Source organism: Lontra canadensis, unplaced genomic scaffold, assembly GCF_010015895.1.
Source record: "Lontra canadensis isolate GAN:19392208 unplaced genomic scaffold, GSC_riverotter_1.0 scaffold17, whole genome shotgun sequence".
NCBI classification, from domain to species: domain Eukaryota; kingdom Metazoa; phylum Chordata; class Mammalia; order Carnivora; family Mustelidae; genus Lontra; species Lontra canadensis.
This window is the reverse complement of record NW_022631011.1, coordinates 11,749,475-11,768,628: the sequence shown is the minus strand read 5'-3', so window position 1 is coordinate 11,768,628 and position 19,154 is coordinate 11,749,475. Positions and strand designations below refer to the sequence as shown.

The window sequence follows — 19,154 nt, the reverse complement described above, 5'->3', positions numbered from 1 at the left end:
ATCTGGACAAGTTTTCTGGAGAAATAACCTAGCTCCTTTGTAGTGGGATTGGATGAGTAAGTCAGCATCAGAATTCTCCCTACTTTTACCTGTGTGTATCAGAGACTGGAAAACTTGTCCTAAGCAAGCCGTGAACAACAGTCACCATCACTTTAAGCCTGGATGGCCAGAGTAGATGGGGGTTGACAGGGTGTATGCATGAGTGCGCACACACATCCACGCCCCATCTGCACGCTAGAGGATATTCCCAGTGGCATACCAACAGTTTAAGTTCAATTCCCAACTTAATGCAAATTACTTTTCTCCCAGTCATGATCCCTAGGGAGTCTGCTTCTCCCTCTCCCTCCGTCCCTACTCACCCCACCCCTCATATGCTCTCTCTCACTCTCGCTTTTGCTCTTACGCTCATGCATGCATGTGTTCACACGCTCAAATAAATGAAATCTTTTTTTTTTTTTTAGGTTTTATTTATTTATTTGTCAGAGAGAGAGAAAGAACCCACAAGCAGGGGGAGCAGCAGGCAGAGGGAGAAAAAGAGTCCCCACTGAGCAAGGAGCCCCACACAGACTCAATCCCAAGACCCTGGGATGCTGACCGGAGCTGAAGGCAGATGATTAACCAATTGAGCCACCCATGTGTCCCAAATAAATGAAATCTTAATTAAAAAAAGGAAGAAGAACATAGCAGCCTCTCTTGTTGCCAACGACAGAGAACCACTGACTTCCAGCCTGTTTGTCATTCTTAAACTGCCTGGGAATGTTGTTAAAATGCAGATTCTGGGGGCACCTGGGTGGCTCAGTGGGTTAAAGCCTTTACCTTCGGCTCAGGTCATGATCCCAGGGTCCTGGGATTGAGCCCTGCATCGGGCTCTCTGCTCGGCAGGGAGCCTGCTTCCCCCTCTCTCTCTCTGCCTGCTTGTGACCTCTCTCTCTCTCTCTCTCTCTCTCTGTCAAATAAATAAAAAATATCTTAAAAAAAAAATGCAGATTCTGATTCTCCAGATCAGGGTTGGGGGCCTATGTTTGTGCATTTCTAACAAGCCTAGTGCCTTGGGGCTCTGAGTGCAGTCCAAGAGCAGCAGCCCCAAGGAGCTGTTCTACAACCTGTAGGGCTTTCCAGCCTGCGGCCACTGTGGAAAACCACCACTTCAAAATGACCAGAGTTAAAAAGTCACTATGATTGTTCACTGACCTTCCCCAGCTTCAAGCCCTCTGAAAGACTTCTAAAGTTCTATAAGATTGTCAGAATCACCTGGAGAGCTTTGTGGAAAGCCTTTCCCACCTTCCTAAATTTTGGAATTGGTAAGTAGTAGAAAGTAGGCTTGGGAATTTTGAGATCCAAGTGCTTAAGCTTTTTTTCCTTTTTTTCCTAAGTGCTTAAAAAAAATTTCTTTTTCCTTAGATTCACTGACCTGGACCCAATCTCTATGATGACGTGGTCCAGGGAAGCCTGGTCCTGGACTAAATAATGACAGACTAACTCCTGAGGTTGTCTTTTGATATTCCTGTCCTTGCTCTGCCCTCTCTTCCATATTTACCCTATTTATATACTTCTCCTATTTCGGATCAAGTTTATGACCTCAGTTCATTCCTTTCTAGGTATAAATGAGTTTGGTTTTTTTGCACTTTTTCCAGAGATATTTGAATTTAAGTCAGCGCTGTGACCTAAAGAGTTCATTTCCTATGAAAATAATGTAACATCAGCAAACAGATAAGAAACATCACTTGAGAACAGCAAACTCTTCTCTACCCTCATGCAAATATACCACACCTCAGCCTCTGACTTAGCCCTCTCCTACCTGAGATTGCCTGGACTGAAGACAAACTATTAAAGCTGTGTCTATTTTCATTTATTCATGAATACAAGCTGTTAGGCATTACTAATGTCCAAAATCTACACTAATACTATTTTTAAGATTCTGTGAAGTACTAAATACTACTTTTAAGAATACATGTTTATATTTGATATGGATAATGTTAGCCAAATAATTTTATTATACAAACTGTTGCTTTATCTAGTATATTAGTATAAAATATATGCAGTAATATAGATGAGGAAACCCCACTTCCTAGGCCTGTGCCTCATAGGTGCTTACGATGGACAGTTAAAGCTTGATGGATATTTAGTAAAGTGTTCACAGTGCCATCTAGTGGTGCACAGTCATCACTGCACAACGTAAATATCTTCATTTTCTAAAATGATTTGATGGCTCAAGAGTAAACAACATGTTTATACGACTGTCAGACTTTTCAAACAGACTTCCTAATAGCTTCCTTATGACTCTCAACTTAGCACATTTCTTAGTGTTCTTATTTCATTAAGCAAAAAGCTTGTGATACCCTTTCAAAAATAATGAATGGATGTTAAGTAATTATTTAATAACTTATTCACTAAGCACCAGGTGAAATGCTTTATATGGATTATCTCATTTGATCCCCTCAATAATCCTGCAGTGGAGCAGCTTTTTTTTTTTGTTGTTTTTCTGGAGCAACTCTTATTGTCCCCACTTTACAGATGTGGAAACTGAAGCTTAAGGATGTTAAGAGATTGCCCAAGGTCAGTAGAAGTTGGTCGAACATACTGTCCAGGAACTTGCACAGTTCTGCACTGTGATCTGCAGCTCCCATAGTGGTTACCAGTGAAAGTTTCCAAGAAGTCTCTGTGGAAGAGGGCCTTCCTCACCCCCCTCTACTGATCAACTGTGTCCAAATCAGTTCAAACTCCACCAACTCAGAATTCATGACAGACTGAATAGGATCCACTTTTATGGCTGGGATGTAGTTTAAGCTTCTTTTAGAGCGCCTATATAATATATGTGCAAAGTTGCATGTTAATTGGGTTATTAAATTTGGGGGGACTGTGCTGAAGCTTACGTTTGGAGTCACAGATCTTGTAAATTAGTAAGAAGAAAGTATGGCTGTAAATCAAAGGTGTTTAATTATTTTAACACTAACAGCTATCATTCGTTGAGCACCTATGTGCCAACTCTGTGGTTAGCACTTGTCTATACTTTTTCTTTCTCCTCACTACAACTCTCTCTGGTTGGGATTCCTCTCCTTATTTCTAAAAAGGAAATAATAACATGTATAGGGGAGAAATAACTTGCCTACACTTATCAGGGGAGCCAGGAGTGAAACCTCAATCTTTGTGATTACAAAATCTGCCTTCTGCCACTCTTGGAAGATAAGTATGTGTAATGTGCATGATTATGGCTTTTTTGTGCACTGCCATGCCTCTGCAAAAATGCCAGCATCCCGGGGGGACCCCGGGTGGCTCAGTTGTTCATTCGACTCTTGGTCTTGGCTCGGGTCATGATTTCAGGGTCAGGGAATCCAGCCTTGGGTTGGGCTCCATGCTCAGTGGGGAGTCTGCTAGAGAGTCTCTCCATCCCTCTCCCTCCGCCTCTCCTCTTCCCTTCTAAAATAAATAAATGAATCTTTTAAGAAATAATACCACCATCTTTACAGGATGCCTGGGTGGCTCAGTCGGTTAAGTGGCTGCCTTCAGTTCGGGTCATGATCCCGGTGTCCTGGGATCGAGTCCCACATCGGGCTCCTTTCTCAACAGGGAGCCTGCTTCACCCTCTGCCTCTACCTCTCTCTGCCTGTGCACTCTCTCTCTCTGACAAATAAATAAATAAAATATTTAAAAGAAAGAAAGAAAGAAAGAAAGAAAAGAAAGAAAGAAAGAAAGAAAGAAAGAAAGAAAGGAAGGAAGGAAGGAAGGAAGGAAGGAAGGAAGGAAGGGAGAGAAATAATACCACCATCTTTCCTGGGACCACAGCAGCAGGCTTCAGCCATTTCTGCCCTGCACGCCTGTCCATGTCAATTACTCTCTTCCCTTACAGTCTGAAATGACGTCTTTAAGCTGCATTTCTGAGCATGTCACTCTATTTAAAACCCGTGTCTTCATACTGTCAGCATAAAGACCCAAATACCTGCCAGAGCTACAGGGCTCCTCCAGCCTTATCTTGTTCCTCTGGCCTCTTCGCAAACCATCTCCTAATCCCATTTTGTACCTTGCACCCTGTCTGTCATGCTAGGTCATCATTTCTGATTATCTGTGTGATTGTGAATCATGTCTCTATCCCCACCTGACTGTTAGTTCTCTGAGGCAGGAACAACATCTTCACATTCTGAACCCAGACAGATCCCCAAGGGCTAGATCCAGAGAATCTCTAGATGAAGCATAAAGGGAATAAATATAGGAATCCCAGTTCCCACAGAAATTAATTTAATTCCTCAAGAAATTAAATAAATAATTATAAATAAATAAATAAATAAATAATTATTTATTTGTGTGATATACAGAAAAGAGAACAAATTTGCCATCACATAAATCTGAATTGCTCCAAATCTAATAAACATTTAAGTATTTCAGTTAGAAAGTGATTTGCATTCTTCTATCCCAAATCAGAGATATGCTACAAAGTTGTGTTTGTTTGGTTTTGGGTTTTTTTTTTTTTTTACATGATTTACATTGTTCATTTGTTCAAGTGTAATGTACTGTCTCGGTGTATCAGGCACTCCCACAACTGACTTCGTGATTTTTTTCCCATTTAAGGAATACTGTCCCTGCTTTGTAGATGACGAAAATAAAGCTCCAAGTCTCTGAGGTTAAGAGGGCATGCACTTGTAGGAGGAGAGCCATGTTTGGATGTAGGTGTTCAGACTTCAAGTCCAGTGTTTATTGGAAGTTTCCCAAGCCCAGAATTCAATATATGTTAGTGTTGTTTTTTAAATATAGTGTTACACATGAGCAAAGAGGTAGGAAACTAAAACTTGGGAGTTGGTAGGAAAACATATATGGAGTGCTCATTTCTCAGGAACTGAAACATAAGTACATATTTCACTGAGAAAGACAACAGATTTGTTTTCAAATGCAAAGGTATCATGAAAAGCGAACCTTAAATTTGGTGTCACTGTAGAGAAACTGGAATTCTCATACCTTGTTGTTGTGGATGGAAAATAGTACAACTATGTTGGAAAACACTTGGGAAGTTTCTCAGAAATTAAATGTACACTGACCATACCACCTAGGCACTTCATTTCCAAGTATTTACCAACAGAAATGGAAGCATATGTCAATACAAACATTTGTGCAAGATTGTTCATAGTAACTTCATTCATGATCACCCAAAACTGAAAAAACCCAAGTGTCCATCAGCAGGTGAGTTGATAACCAAATTGTGACCTATCCATACAAAAGAGTACTGCTCAACGGTGTAAAGGAAGAAACTATTGTTATATGCAACAGCACAGATGAGTTTCAAGATAATTATACTAAGTAAAAGAATCCAGACCCCCGCCCCAAAAAAAAGAGTACATACTGTATAATTCCAGCTATATAAAATTCTAGAAAAGCATCTTGGAAGCTCTATCTGTGGTTGCCTAGGATGGGAAATGGGGTGAATTAAAAGGAACAGGAGGAAACTTTTAGGGCTGATAGAGATGTTCACTGTCTTGATTGTGGAGATGGTTTCTGGAATGTTATAACAAGACCTCAGCACAAACAGGGAAGAAAGAGAAGTGAAATTCTTGATATCCTGGTGAAACTAACCATGACTTCAGCTTGGTGAGCTACTCAATAATACAAGCCAAAGAACTGTTTGTTCTTGACCAGGTTAGTGAAGGGATCTGTGATTAAGTTCTGCTGCTGCCTTCTAGAGATTACTTTTCCTTTTTCCCTTGCCTCTTTTCCTGCCTTCCTTAACTTTCCCCCCTTTATTTCAAACCTTATACTACGAAAAGTATATAAATAAATGAAAATATTTTAAATAAATGCAGGTTCGATATCTTTTCAAACACTAGAATTTGAGTGTGGTTTGCTCTTTCTTTTAAGGGGTCAGTGTGTGCCTTGGAAAAATGCTTTCAAGCCAGATAGACTTGTTAAGTTTAATCACAAGTGCTGTGTACTTCAAAGTTGCTAAGAAACTAGATCGTAAATGCTCTCACCACAGAAAAAGAAATGGTAATTATGGGACATGACGTGTTCGCTAATGCTACGGTGGTGATCACACTGCAATACAGAAATGTATCAAAATCAACATGTCGTACACCTTACACTTAAACTTACATGATGTTGTATGTCAGGTACATCTCAATATTTTTTTCAAATTTTTTAATTTAATTTTTAAATTTTTTAATAAACATATAATGTATTTTTATCCCCAGGGGTACAGGTCTGTGAATTGCCAGGTTTACACATTTCACAGCACTCATCATAGCACACAGATCTCAATATTTTTAAAAAGTCAGAGACACATGGATTTGAATGCCAGTTTTGCCATCCACTGGCCTTGGGCCTTGGCATTTGTCATTTAACTTCCCTCACTTTCTCTCACGTAACATAAAGATAGTAGTTGTATTTCAAGGGTCATTTTGAAGATTGGCAATAACCATCTACTGTGGTTTTCAGGAAATTATTTTCTTGCTATTATACATATCAAGTCTTTGAGCTCTTCTTTGTCTCTATACATTTACTGTGTCGACCCCTACAGAAGTTGATCCCATATTGAAGACTGTGAGGGTCCTCGACAAAACTAGACCGACGGTACGTGTAAAATAATGAACTTAACCTTTCCCCGCATTTTGGGCTGATGTGTTCCCTCTGCTTTAATTGTGTGTAGTGCACCTGGTGGACATTTGGAACGTCATAGAAGCATTGCGGGAAAATGCTCTGAACAACCTGGACCCGAATATAGAACTCAGTGTGGCCCGCTTGGAGGCCGTGCTGTCCACCATTTTCTACCAGCTCAACAAGCGGATGCCAACCACTCACCAAATCCAGGTGGAGCAGTCCATCAGCCTCCTGCTTAACTTCCTGCTGGCGGCCTTTGACCCGTAAGCTCTCTCTTCGGATATCTGTTCCTCTCCACATGTTTGGTCTCTCCTTCCTCTTGTCCTTCTTGGTCTTTCTTCCAAATAATTTTCTACAAGTAACCAACCACCTCTTTTTTTCTTGACCAGATACTTACCTCAATAAAGTCGCTCTGTGTGTAACGTCCATTTCAAATGCTCTGGAGAAAAACGAGGGAGTAAAATAGAACCATAGGAAGCTGAGGACAGTCGTATTTTCTAGGCTGACCTTTATTTAACTCACCCAATGCTTCCTAGAAGCTATGGTTGTCTGAAAGTGTGGCATGATGGCATGCCTATGGAGCAGTTCAATGAAGCATAAAGTGGGAGGATGTTTTTAACTCTCTTCTTTGCAGATTGTCTAAGACAGTGTTTCTGAGGTGTCATAACAAGACCCTAGAGCAAACAGACAGAAATTGACAAGGGTTTCCTGACCAGCCTGGTGAAAGTAACCATGACTTGCATTACGGGATCCGTCAATAATGTGCCATCTAAAGCCATGTCATGCCGTCCACACAAGACAGTTGAAACTCAGCCTCATTATCTTATAATTTCCTCTCATAGAATCAGAGGATTTCAGAGCTGGCTGAAATATTAAAGATTGTTCTTCCAAATCTCTCATTTTACAGATGAAAGACCTGAAGCACAAAGAGACTGTGGCTTGTCCAGTGTCTCTCGACTGGTTAGGGGCAGAGTAGGGATTTAGGTATTCAGCTAAGATTTCTTTTCCAAGGCATATGTGGCAGCCTTGTGAATTGTAAAAACTCCCCTGAATTACTTTATCAGCCTAAGATTTCAAAAGGTCTTTTGCTGATAGCCTCTAGTCCAGATATAGTATCAACATCTCCACTTTCACTACTGGTTTTGAATATTAAAAAGGAAAATTGCTAACTTGACCTTTCAGCGATCGCATTTTAAGACGAAAGGTTTTGCTTAGTCTCATTGTCTGGCCAATGCCTGGGAATATTGAAGCCCGGCACTGGAGATGTTCCAGCCCGGCTAATGTTATTATGCCACTCATAAAAGTCACCAGCTGTCACTTTACAGCCTAGAGTGGTAAAAGAATTATTTGTGCTCAGTTTGACTAGTGTAGATTATTGTCTTGGGATGTTTATATTTTGAGTAATTCTCGAGTTGAAATAAACAGTTCTAAAATAAGCAGTCCAGCTTGATAGATCCCATGCTTAGCCTATGCAGACTTCAGGACTGATGTACTGCTTTGGCCTAATCACTATGGTAACCGAGTGGCAGTCATATAGGGGAGGCTGTGGTTCCACATGACAGGTGACAGAATGGAACCAGGCTATGGAATGACTCTAAGGACATTTCCATCCTGCCCCCTTGACAAGAGCACAGAAGCTTCCAGACTCGCCGCTAACGTCTTCAGGGAACTTATTTGTTTAAAGTGGAACAATGGAAAATATAAAAAGAGAACTAAAATTTTTGCCAAATCTTAGAGTATTCCTGAAGGATTCGTAAGGGCTCAAAGGTAAAAAATAATTTGTATCCACTCCGTAAGTACAGAAATGGGGCCAGATTAACAATAAAGAAGGGGGATTTTATGAAATACATGAGAGATGTGATGTATACATATCTTATATTTTATATGATACAATATACTGTACCTCAATACTTCTCATGTCTTGAGAAATATACAACAGACCATTCCTCAATACTTCCCATGTCTAGAGAAATATACAATAGAGTTAGTTTTTTATTTCTGTTTGGAAATATTGGGAAGATCACTTTGAAAAAAATGACCTGCATATATTCTCTAAACAGCTACTGATAATTAGTTCAAGATTGATGAGTGCTAAGCTTATGGACTATCCCAAGGTAAGGAAACATTGACATGAATATTCAAATGGAATTATTTGTTTGGCTCTTCCTCTTCTTACAGATAAAAAGGGCCCTGATGTATACTTCCAATAATCTCATTGTAGTAGATTTTTTTAAACATCCATATGGAGAAATCTCATTTTACAGATCTACAGACACATCCACGTAGAGACCCCTGTCTACAGATACTTCTGCCTTCTCTCTCTTGGCATAGCAAATGAGTATAGGCAGTTCTGCTGATACTCACATTTCCATCTGATGGCTTTTGAAATTCTAGATGATGTGAGATGTGCGCCATAAGGAAGCACCACTAACTGGGAAGAGAATATAACCGGAAATATTCACTTAGAAGTGAATGTAAGAAGAGAAACTTATGAATAAAATGAATGTTCAATTCCATTTCTTAAAATAGTCAACTCCTATTTCTGCAGAGAGATCCAGTGTGGAAATCTGGTGTCACTTCCTACCACCTATCCCATGACAGAACCCAAGTGTTTAAGGAAGCCTTCTGCATGTTGGTAGATGTGAATGAGCCCTCGTACATCAAAGATAGGTTGTTGCTCTTATAGAATCACTGAAACATTTGGGAGATTTTCTCTCATTTGCGGTAATTTAAATGAACATATAAAAACCAGGGGGGAAAACTCTAAAATAAAAATTAAATCCTGCATTCTAAAGAGGTCATTTATATACATTTTTTAAAAAAGAAAGTATAGCAATTTAAATTCATGAAGAATGAGAATAAGAAATTGCATTCAGAGAAACTTGGTCATTGTTTTAGTAGTGCCTTAAAATTCACCAGACCCAGTGAGGCGGAGTCTGCCATGACAATGGTAACTTGAAACGAGGTTCAAAGCCCACTGCGCTTGGCTGTGGCCCTGAGAGCCAGACTTGCCTTCTCACAGCATTGTTCCCCAAAACAGCACTCCTTCCTTCTCTCCCCCCAAAAAACACCTTGCTCTCAGTTTTCACACGGGCATGCTTACTGCAGACCGCGGTCAGTCTTCTGGTTCTAAGTTGTCTCCGCCAAGTCAGCCTCTTAGGAGGTAGAGAGTGCATAGCTGCATATGCAGGATGATTTCTAGAATGTTAGGACCTAGGATGTGTGCCCAATGGCTCTACTTATGCTTGTCATTCTGTCTCTGAATAGTCAGGCTCTTGAGTCTAGAAGATTTTTGTTCTTCCTGACTTCCCTTCTAAAAATGGCTGTACCTAGCAGGAGTCAAGCTGTCATCGATTACCAGCCGACTGCTAACAGGTCTTTCCACCCCAGACACTGTCTTCTCCAGGGTCCTTAAGAAAATGGGCGGATACACCTGGGAAGAGTAGAAAAAGAGGTGTCAAAATTAGGGAGCAGGGACCGAAAGGGAAGAAAGATATTGGGAAACAGCCTGAGCCTTTCTCTCCATCTTGTCTCTTTCTTCTGCACACTTCAGGAATGAGCCTGCTGCCTTCCCTTATTTGCTGACTGCCTGGAAGCAGCTTTTCTTCTCACCGTTACTGTTATTTTTAAGGAAATAGAAAGTAACGACAGTAAAACAACATGGCAGCAAGTTACAAGATGACAATATTTTTTTTTTTCAACAGATTTATGGAGGGATAATTGTGATCTTGATATTAATTCTTAGAAGTCTATAGTGGCCTTTGTGGGGGGGGGTTGGTCACAGAACTGGTCCACTGGGAAGCCCTTCCCCTCTCCTGGGTGAGCTGACTCCCACAGGCCCCGACCCCACTGTTCCTCACACATGAATCCGCTCTTCCGTTACGGTGCATGTCTTACTGTGTGTATGACCGCCCCCCGCAAACTATTGCCGAGCGGGGTCGTGTCTCTTTACATGTACAGCCCTGAGACCGTATCCAGCTCAGAATGAACTTGTGAATGAATGAATGAATGAATGAATGAAGATCAATGATTGACTTTTCTTAGCTCATCACACTGATTTCTTATTCTTTTTCTGAAATCAAGTCCTCCTAAATCTCTAGTATCTTACCAAGACTAGTGAGTCAAACTTTGCCTGACACCTAGGTTCATAACCTCTATTTTTACTTCTGCTCCACAAGAGAAGAAAATCAGATGTCTATGGCTACTAATGTGGGGGTATCCTATTTTCACCAAAAAACGTCATCATGGTTCTCTTACTCTCTTCTTACTTCCCTGGGAAACATGAACAACTTCCGTCTGTTGACTTCATCTCTTTTCAGTTCACTAGAATCTTCCTTCTTAGGGAAGGTCCTTCTCAGGTAGATTATGTGATAGTGGCCTTGTTTTTAGCAAATGTTTTCACATATATTCAGTCATACGAATATCACAGTAGGGCAATGATAAATATTAAAAGGAACAGGGACATTCCTATGATGTCAAGCTGTATTATTAATGCCACTTCTCCAATGATAGTAATAATATACTAATTGTAATAACAGCTAATGTGTTGTCAGCATTTTCTGTGTGCCAACAATCCTCCCAGTTTGACACAGTGTGATTACAGGTGAGGTGAGTGGGGGAAAAAAATCCTTTTTTTCAGGCATCAGGATATATTCAGCTCTATTCATGTTTTCTGTTTCTTTTTTCTTAATGAGAATTAATGTACATTCCCCCCCACCCCCAGACCTACCCTACTTTTCAGAATATTTTTATCAGGCTCACATTCCTCACCTTTCCAGTTTGCTATTATTATTTAGACAATCTGACAGAGCGTATGTGAAGGAAATATTTGGATTTAACTTTTATTACATTGTAGATTTCGAGTCAGTTTTATGACAGTCATCCAGAACTCCAAGTCTATCGTATAATAGTCTTTCACAGGGAATACAAAATCCTGGTATTTTCCTCTCTGCTTGATGTATTGCACCTTGCTGAGCCATTTGAACATCCATTCCCACTGCTGAGCCCCCCTGCCCCACCCCCCGGCGCTACGAAAGGTACCAACGGTGCTATTTCAGACGCATGGATATAGAATATTCTGGAACTCTGCCAAATCCCTTCTGCCTTTTGAGTTTTAAAGATGATTTTGATGTTTAATGCAGGACGTACTACAAGTACGTGGCCCTTTCTCAGTGCACCAATGAAATGTGTCGTTCACATTTGACACTGTGAGGATGTGTGAGAGCAAAGAAAGAAGAGGTCTATAAAACCAAATGTTCTCCTTTCTTTTTACTATCTATATGGCCAAAACTAGATACTTAACATAGTGTTTGCCTGGTGATTCTTTTTTCTTACTATGTCTTAAATTCAAGATTTCCACAGAACATTCTCCTCTAATCGCTAAAATTTTGTTCTAGTAGAAAAGAATTTCTTCCAAGATTTTCTACATGTCGCTAAAATAGGACTATAGGACCTTTTTCAAAGAAGTTTCACAATTGTAGATAAAATGAACAGCCTTAATGTCACTCACCTTTATGTCACACTTAGACTTGGTGTGAGTGGCAAATGGAATTTCATAGGTGTAAAGTTCTGGCCCCTTCCATTCTGGAGAAACTCCTGGCAAACTCACATGGGGAGGTGTTATGAAGAATTCTTTTCCCAAATGTTTTGCTAACATGAAGGGGAACCCAAAGAGATGCCACAGACCACTGAGGGATTTCTATCTGTTCACATGTTAACTTCACTTACCCAAAAAACAAGAGTAATCATGGATGTGATCACTTCAGAAATCAAGGTGTCACACAAGTGCACAATCTAAAATTGAGGACCGTAAGGTCAATTTTTTGTAACTTCACCCCAAAACTTAGCATTTCTCAATATAAAACTTAAGTGGTAGATCAAAATTTCTTTTCACATGTACATTTATTTATTTAATTAACATGTATTAAGAGCTTGCTTTGCGCTAAGTGCCACACACATTATGCTGGGGAAGAAAGACGAGAAAGGTGAGATCCCCACCCTCTTAAAAATGTGTATTAAAATTAACTGGTTTTGACTCTTTCTCCAACAGACTATGAGCCAACTTGGGGGGTAGGAGCCATACTTTATTCACCTTTATATCCCCAACCTGTAAGGCATTGTCAATAAATATCTGTTGAGTTACAAAATCAGGGATCCATATGAACAAAATATTCCCAGATAAAGACATGAGTTATGATAGAGGCGTGTTGTGAAAGCCAGAGGAGGAAACAATTTTCTCAGTTAATTAAGCCACCAAAATGTGTGAGAAAGAGCAATTTGAGTTCTATGCTCATGAAAATGCTTACCAAATGTTTTTGTGAAATGTGTTGGTATAAGAAGAGTTTCTCGTTTTAGTACTCTTAAATAGAAAAATAATTCCTGCAGCCTGTTCCAAAAAGAATCAGTCAGAATTCAAATCCGTTTTCAAGGACTTAAAATTTATCATGGGATTCTATCATTTCAAACAGGAAACTGGCTTGGCAACCTGGAAAAAATTTACATTCTGTCCTGAATTCAGCCTAGCCTCCCAAACCTATCAATATCAATTTGTTATTTTCCCTTCTTGTCAAAAACAGATTTTCTCTCCCAGACAACTTTTCCTTGAAACCAATACCTTCTTAGTTCAAAGAAATCAGTTTGTCTCTGTGAGGTCATGAAAAAGCCCAGTGTAATGCAGTTTACTCACTTTTTATTATTATGAGTCAAACTTTAAAGTAATTTATGTTTTTAAGACAGAGACTCTACATATCTTTGCATGTATTTAAACCAAAGGGTAAGTGCTTTCTGGTTTCCATTTTTAATCAGTCACCTCTTAGGAAGATTTGAAAATTTTCAGAGTGAGAAAACAAAGTATAAGGGAAATAAAAGATTTAAGGAAACACTGACTTATGAAGCAATTTCAGTTTATACTTTTGCTAATTTTTTGATAGTCTTAAATACCCTTTAAGGTATTAATTATATACTGGTGTAGCAATTTAACCTGTGTGGTTTTTTACCTCAAGCTAGAACTGGAAAGTGAAGTTTGCATTGGCAAGAGCTTCAGGATAACTGGCCTAAAAAATAGAATATATTCCATTTTGCCAAAATCCAAATAGTGGGGAAAAAGAGGAAAGCGATGGATTATGCATTGTGTTCTTGCTCCACATTGAAAGGGAAAATATTAAAATAAGTACAATTTTTACTTTAAAAATAAATAAATAAAAATTTTTTAGGAAAAAAATGGTAGGCTAATAGTAAATTTCATTTAAAATCACTCATGTGCCTCTTACACTCCTGAAGAATCAGCTAGCAACTTTTGTTCACAAAGAACAGCTCACGTGATCCTGTCATTGATTCTAAGGCCCTGCCCACCCCGGAAGTGGACGGTCCTGACGGATACTTTTGTCTTCTGCACGTGGTATACTCAAACCCTGCTGGCTGTGCTCCGTCTTTCTTTAGGTGATGCTCAGAACTGCACGTGAACTTGGAGATGTGCTGCCATAGCGTTTCGTAAAAACAAGGCAAGAGCATAGACTTTTTCTAGCGCTCTTCCTGGTGTTGCCGTTCCAAGGCTGTTTGGCCTGCAGCATTAGAGACAGTCCGTGTTTTTCATCCTCAACACTCTTTGGCCGGTCCGCTTCTGGAGTTGTGGCCAATGGCCAACATCCCCATACGTGCCCTTTGACTGCTTTACTCCTCCTAGAGGCATTGTGTGTGCAAACTCATTTTGGAACAATATGTGGCTTTCCTGCTCATTTGCACAAAACTTCTGGGAACTTCCTGTTATCCATCTTCATGAGCTGGACTTTCCACTTCCTAGATAGGTAAGGGATTTCCCAAACTGTTCATGGATCAAATGGCCCTGGTCAGGGATGATTCCCAGTGAGCATAACTCTTGTACTGTCCCCCTTGGGATATCCCAACAATTTCCTACTCCTTGTTTCCTTTGTTAACGCCACTTCTTTTATCACACACACACACACACACAAATAGAGACCCTGATCCCAAGATGACCTTAAGTAATGGCTTTTGGTATGGAATCTTATCGAAGGCCTTTAGAAAATCTTTCTCCCCACCCCCCACCCCCACCCCCACCTTTCTTCATCCTGTTAGGTCTACTGAAGATGTTCTTTAAAAAGACCCACATGTATTTAAGTCCTGGTTGTCAACCTTTTGCATTGTGGAGTCATTCATCTCCACTTACTCCCTAAATTCCTTCAAGGTTTATCCCGGGCTGAGCAAGGTCTAAACTCACCCAGCAGTGGTGTGCTTCCCGAGATCTGCATTCCTGCATACCCCCTGAATCCTTCTTAGTGACAAGGGTCACCTTTGCAATCTGGCACGCTGGCTTGCATAACAATACATTCCAGTGGCCTAATTTCACCCTTGAGTTCCTGCAAAACTCTCATTGAGCTGCCCTCCGCTTGGTGATTTATCTAGATTTATTATGTCAATTTGGCAGAATAGCTCTGATACAACCACTCCTGGATGTAATAGCATTAATCTTGCATTTCCAAGAACAATACAGAACTGGCGATCTCCCTGTGATCTTCTTCATTAAAAGCTAAGGTTTAAGAATTCATTTGTGAGCTATCATCATTTCAACCTATGGAGAACTCTCTGTGCCAGCATTATCTGTGCTCCATCCTCTTTCGTGAGTTAAATTGTTCTCTCCGATTCCTTGAAAGAAACTTGTGTTGCTCTTAAAGTCTCACATATAATGTTCAATTTCTGAGTCATGAAGACTACTTTATCACTTCATTGCTCCTCTTCTTCCACACTTGGTAGATTTCCCTGTTCTCACAATTTGAACCATGTTTCAGCCAAGGAAAGGGAACTAATTATTTCCTAAAATAAAATTTTTGATATTTCTGGTTATCCATGCAGTTGGGAATACAGTACACATGGAATAATTCTGAATGAGGCTTTTTTTTTTTACAAAATCATTGCATTTTTCTTACAGCTACCTGCTCTAAATTAGCAAACAACTAAGTGAGTAGTCATTCCAAATTCTAGGGGCACCTGTTCTAATGATTAGTAATCATTAATTAACATAAGAAATATATTGTTCATTAATTTTGTGGAAGACTAAGTGGAAGGCACTAGGAATTCAACAAATTGAGAAGATATGGTCTCTGTCCCCAAGGATGTCACAGTGTGGGGTCACATTACATGCAGACATGTAAATAAACAAATTAAGTTCACTCAGTGAGATAGGTGCCAAATAGTAGGTGAAAGTGGAAAGCAGAGTATTTGCCTGCACATTTCAGAGCCAGGTGAGTGATGATACTGAGCTGAGTCTTGATGAATAGGTAGGAGAGAGGGTCCTGGGCAAAGGTGGTAGGAAGGGCAGGGGCATTAAATGTGGGACTGGGGAGCGGAGTTTAACAGAAATGGTAGCAGGTGAGACTGGAGAGCACAGGTGAAGCCATAACCATATCCTGTAGGCAAACAGCCAATCAGAGATTTAAATAATGAAATAATATAGTTGAATCTGTGATGTGAGTGTGCAAGCAAAGAGGTCATTTAAGAAGTGACAACAGTGTTCACGCAAGAGCTGGTGAGGCAATGGCAGTTCAAATGGAAAACAGGGAATAATTCTAACATACAGGTAGGAGGTATCGTTAACTGTCGTTAAATGTCCCTCAAACATTTATTCAGGTGGTGGGGAATTAAAGAAGAGAACGAAGTCAAGGGTAACCCCTTCCTGGGGGTTCATTTTTGGGTAACTAGGTACATGGTAAGTCTGATAACCAGAAGCAGGTTAGTAGTGGGTTGGTCTGAGTATGATGGGAACGCTTTGTGAAGAGCATGAGTTCTACTTTGAACATACTTGGTTTGACATGAGGTATCCAAGGTAAGATTATTTCTCATAAGTAAGTATATAGATCTGGTGCTTAGGCTTAGAAAGATAAATGGGAGAGTCACTGGATAGGGCTCAGTCAGTTTTACATTCTGACTGGCTGTATTTGAGGTCCTATGCTGAGTATGACAGCAACAAGGATGAATGACAAATGATCTGTCTCTGGAGTCCAGTAATGAACAAAGACACAATTACTTATTATATCTTGTTCTCCTAATGTGTCATAAATATGGACCTTCATATAAATGATTTATTCTATATACTAAACCCTTGTCAATACTGACTTTTCTTACCTTTCAGCCCCATTATTATTTTGAATAACTCCTTTGATTGTTCTTAAGAATAGCAACTATCAAAGAAATGAATTACTAACGGGATACACTTTCTAATTCCAAGGACACAAGAATAAACAGTTTATCCTAGCTGAAAAATCATGTAGCTGAAATATTACACTCGTTACAGTGTGCTCTTTATATCCCATTATATCACATTTTGTGAAGGACAAGTTAGTTATACTTCCTGAATCAATGAAGATTTGGCTGATCTGGTGTCATTTAGGTTGAAGGAGCTCTAACAGAGCTCTTCCTTTTTTGCCCCTTTAAAATATCAGCTCTCTTTGAAAAGTAAATGTATCACATACACACAGTCAGCTTGTGGGTCAGAAATGACGGGTGAAAAAAACTGTGATGGAAAATTCCCCATAGTTACTCTAACAAAATTCAGGAATTCTCTGACCAAAAAAAATTTCTTTCTGAAACCTTGCTTAAATAAGTTATAAAGACTGTGGAATCATCCTGCATAAAATTATTTTATGAAACCCAGGGTGAAAATCATGTTCTGTAATTGTAATCTGTAGCTAAATAGTACATATCTCTCTAGATGCCAGTTTATGCTCTGAGCAAGTGACATACACAAACAACAACTTGAAGGTTCTGCTCTCTTGAAAAAAGGAAATATTGAATAGACAGCTTTTCAGAAATTTGTGTTGAATTGTATTCATGGTCTTTTCTAAAATGGATATGTTCACATAATGTATGCAGTTACAGTATCCTATGATTTCTACAGAACAGAAAATGTCAGATCTCATTACTGAAAGTTCTTCAAATGACGTCTTTTTTTTTACCCCCCCCTCTTATCATTAAACAGGGAAGGCCATGGTAAAATTTCAGTATTTGCTGTCAAAATGGCTTTAGCCACGTTGTGTGGAGGGAAGATCATGGACAAATTAAGATGTAAGTTATTCTTGGTGTCTCTCTCTGCTCATCCCTCCCGTGTACTCCCGTGTCCTACTGCCCATTTTACTTTCCTCATTCTATGAGAGTTGTTTGAAATATAATCTTCATGGATCTTTGGATTTTATCACAGAAATATTTTCATATTAGATAAATGTTAATGATATGAATGTTTTCCTTCTACTTATGGATTATTATTAGCTATAGCCTGTTGAGTATCACCAACTAGACTTCTTATAATATTAAAGTAAGATGTATATCCTTTCAAGTTCATTGCTCTATACAGCCTTACAGGCATAAGTCCATCTTCATAGGGATGTGAAGGCCATGTTGGGCAACCTTCCTTTTTTTTAGGTAATGTAAAGTCAAAGCTCCTGGCACATTTCTTCATTTTTCTTAGCCTGTGCTGTTCAAGTCACTGGGAATCCCCAAGGTTCCCAAGTAGACATTGCCGGGGTATAGGCATAAGAATTGCATAGAAACACTACAGACTTAGAATTAACTGGATTCCAATAAAAATGTGATAGCTAAGGTGCATTGGGTGATTGTGGCCCCTTTTATGTACGTTTTGTCACCAAATGTGGTAGTTCTTTAACCAAGAAAACATGGAAGTTTTGTTTGTTTTAAGTAAAGAAGCTGAGACTCAGAGAGATAGAATAAAGTAAATCATATAGCTAAGGTGGTACAAGAACCTGACTTTTTTCTCTACACCAGTGGTTCTGAAATTTTGGTGTATATGTATATAGAATCATCCAGAGGACTTTTGAAATCATAGATTTCTGGATTTTTGTTTTTTGTTTCAGAAGACCTAGCGTGAGAGTAGGGGGCAAGAATTTTCATTTTCAACTGTTTTTAAATGATGTATATGCTGCTATTTAAAAGAAAAATTTCCACTTACCCCTTTCCCTTATCTTAAATGTGGTGAGTTCAGGCTATAAGGCTGTGTGGGGAAGAGCACTATCGTGAGAATCAGGAACCCAGATGGCAAGCCCAGCTGAGTGACTAATTCGCTGAGTTACCCTATGGAAGTTACTCTACTTCCTTAGTCTTTCCTTTCCATCTTTATCCCAAATTTGGGGATTTTGTTAGATACCTGGAGGGTCCCTTCCAGCTCTACTCATCTGTGACTCTCAGGCTCCAGGCACATTTCTCACCTGCTGCCTGTCAGCTTCGGAGTGTGATCTCTTTCGCAAAGAGGGGGAAAAGAAACAAAGATACAGGGGGAGGGGGACAAAAAAAAAAAACAAAAACCTCTTTGTTCCTCTGGAATTTCCCCAGACATACTCCAAAACAGAGTTATGTCTCTGGATAGGTAGATGAGTGGAAGGCACACGGAAACCCCACAAGCATACATCCCCCCTCACTTCGGAAGCCTCCTTCCACAGACCAGCCAAATGCATTTCAGATTCAGAGAAGCCCAAGCAGGCTTTATAAGGGAGAGTTTAGTTTCTCTTTAGTTAGCCTGAAAGCTATTTTTAAAATTAAAAACTATCTGCCCGAGT

General features: G+C 39.6%; 1 protein-coding gene across 30 annotated transcripts in view; it reads left to right on the top strand.

The window, feature by feature from the left end:
* DTNA (dystrobrevin alpha) overlaps positions 1 to 19,154 on the top strand; it is a 355,367-nt gene that overhangs the window by 256,425 nt on the left and 79,788 nt on the right. For all 30 annotated transcript variants that reach the window (XM_032859621.1, XM_032859622.1, XM_032859623.1 and 27 more), the window contains 2 exons: positions 6,629 to 6,842; positions 17,567 to 17,652. In XM_032859621.1, the coding sequence (XP_032715512.1) occupies positions 6,629 to 6,842; positions 17,567 to 17,652 (300 nt within the window). The remainder of the gene's footprint in view (positions 1 to 6,628; positions 6,843 to 17,566; positions 17,653 to 19,154) is intronic.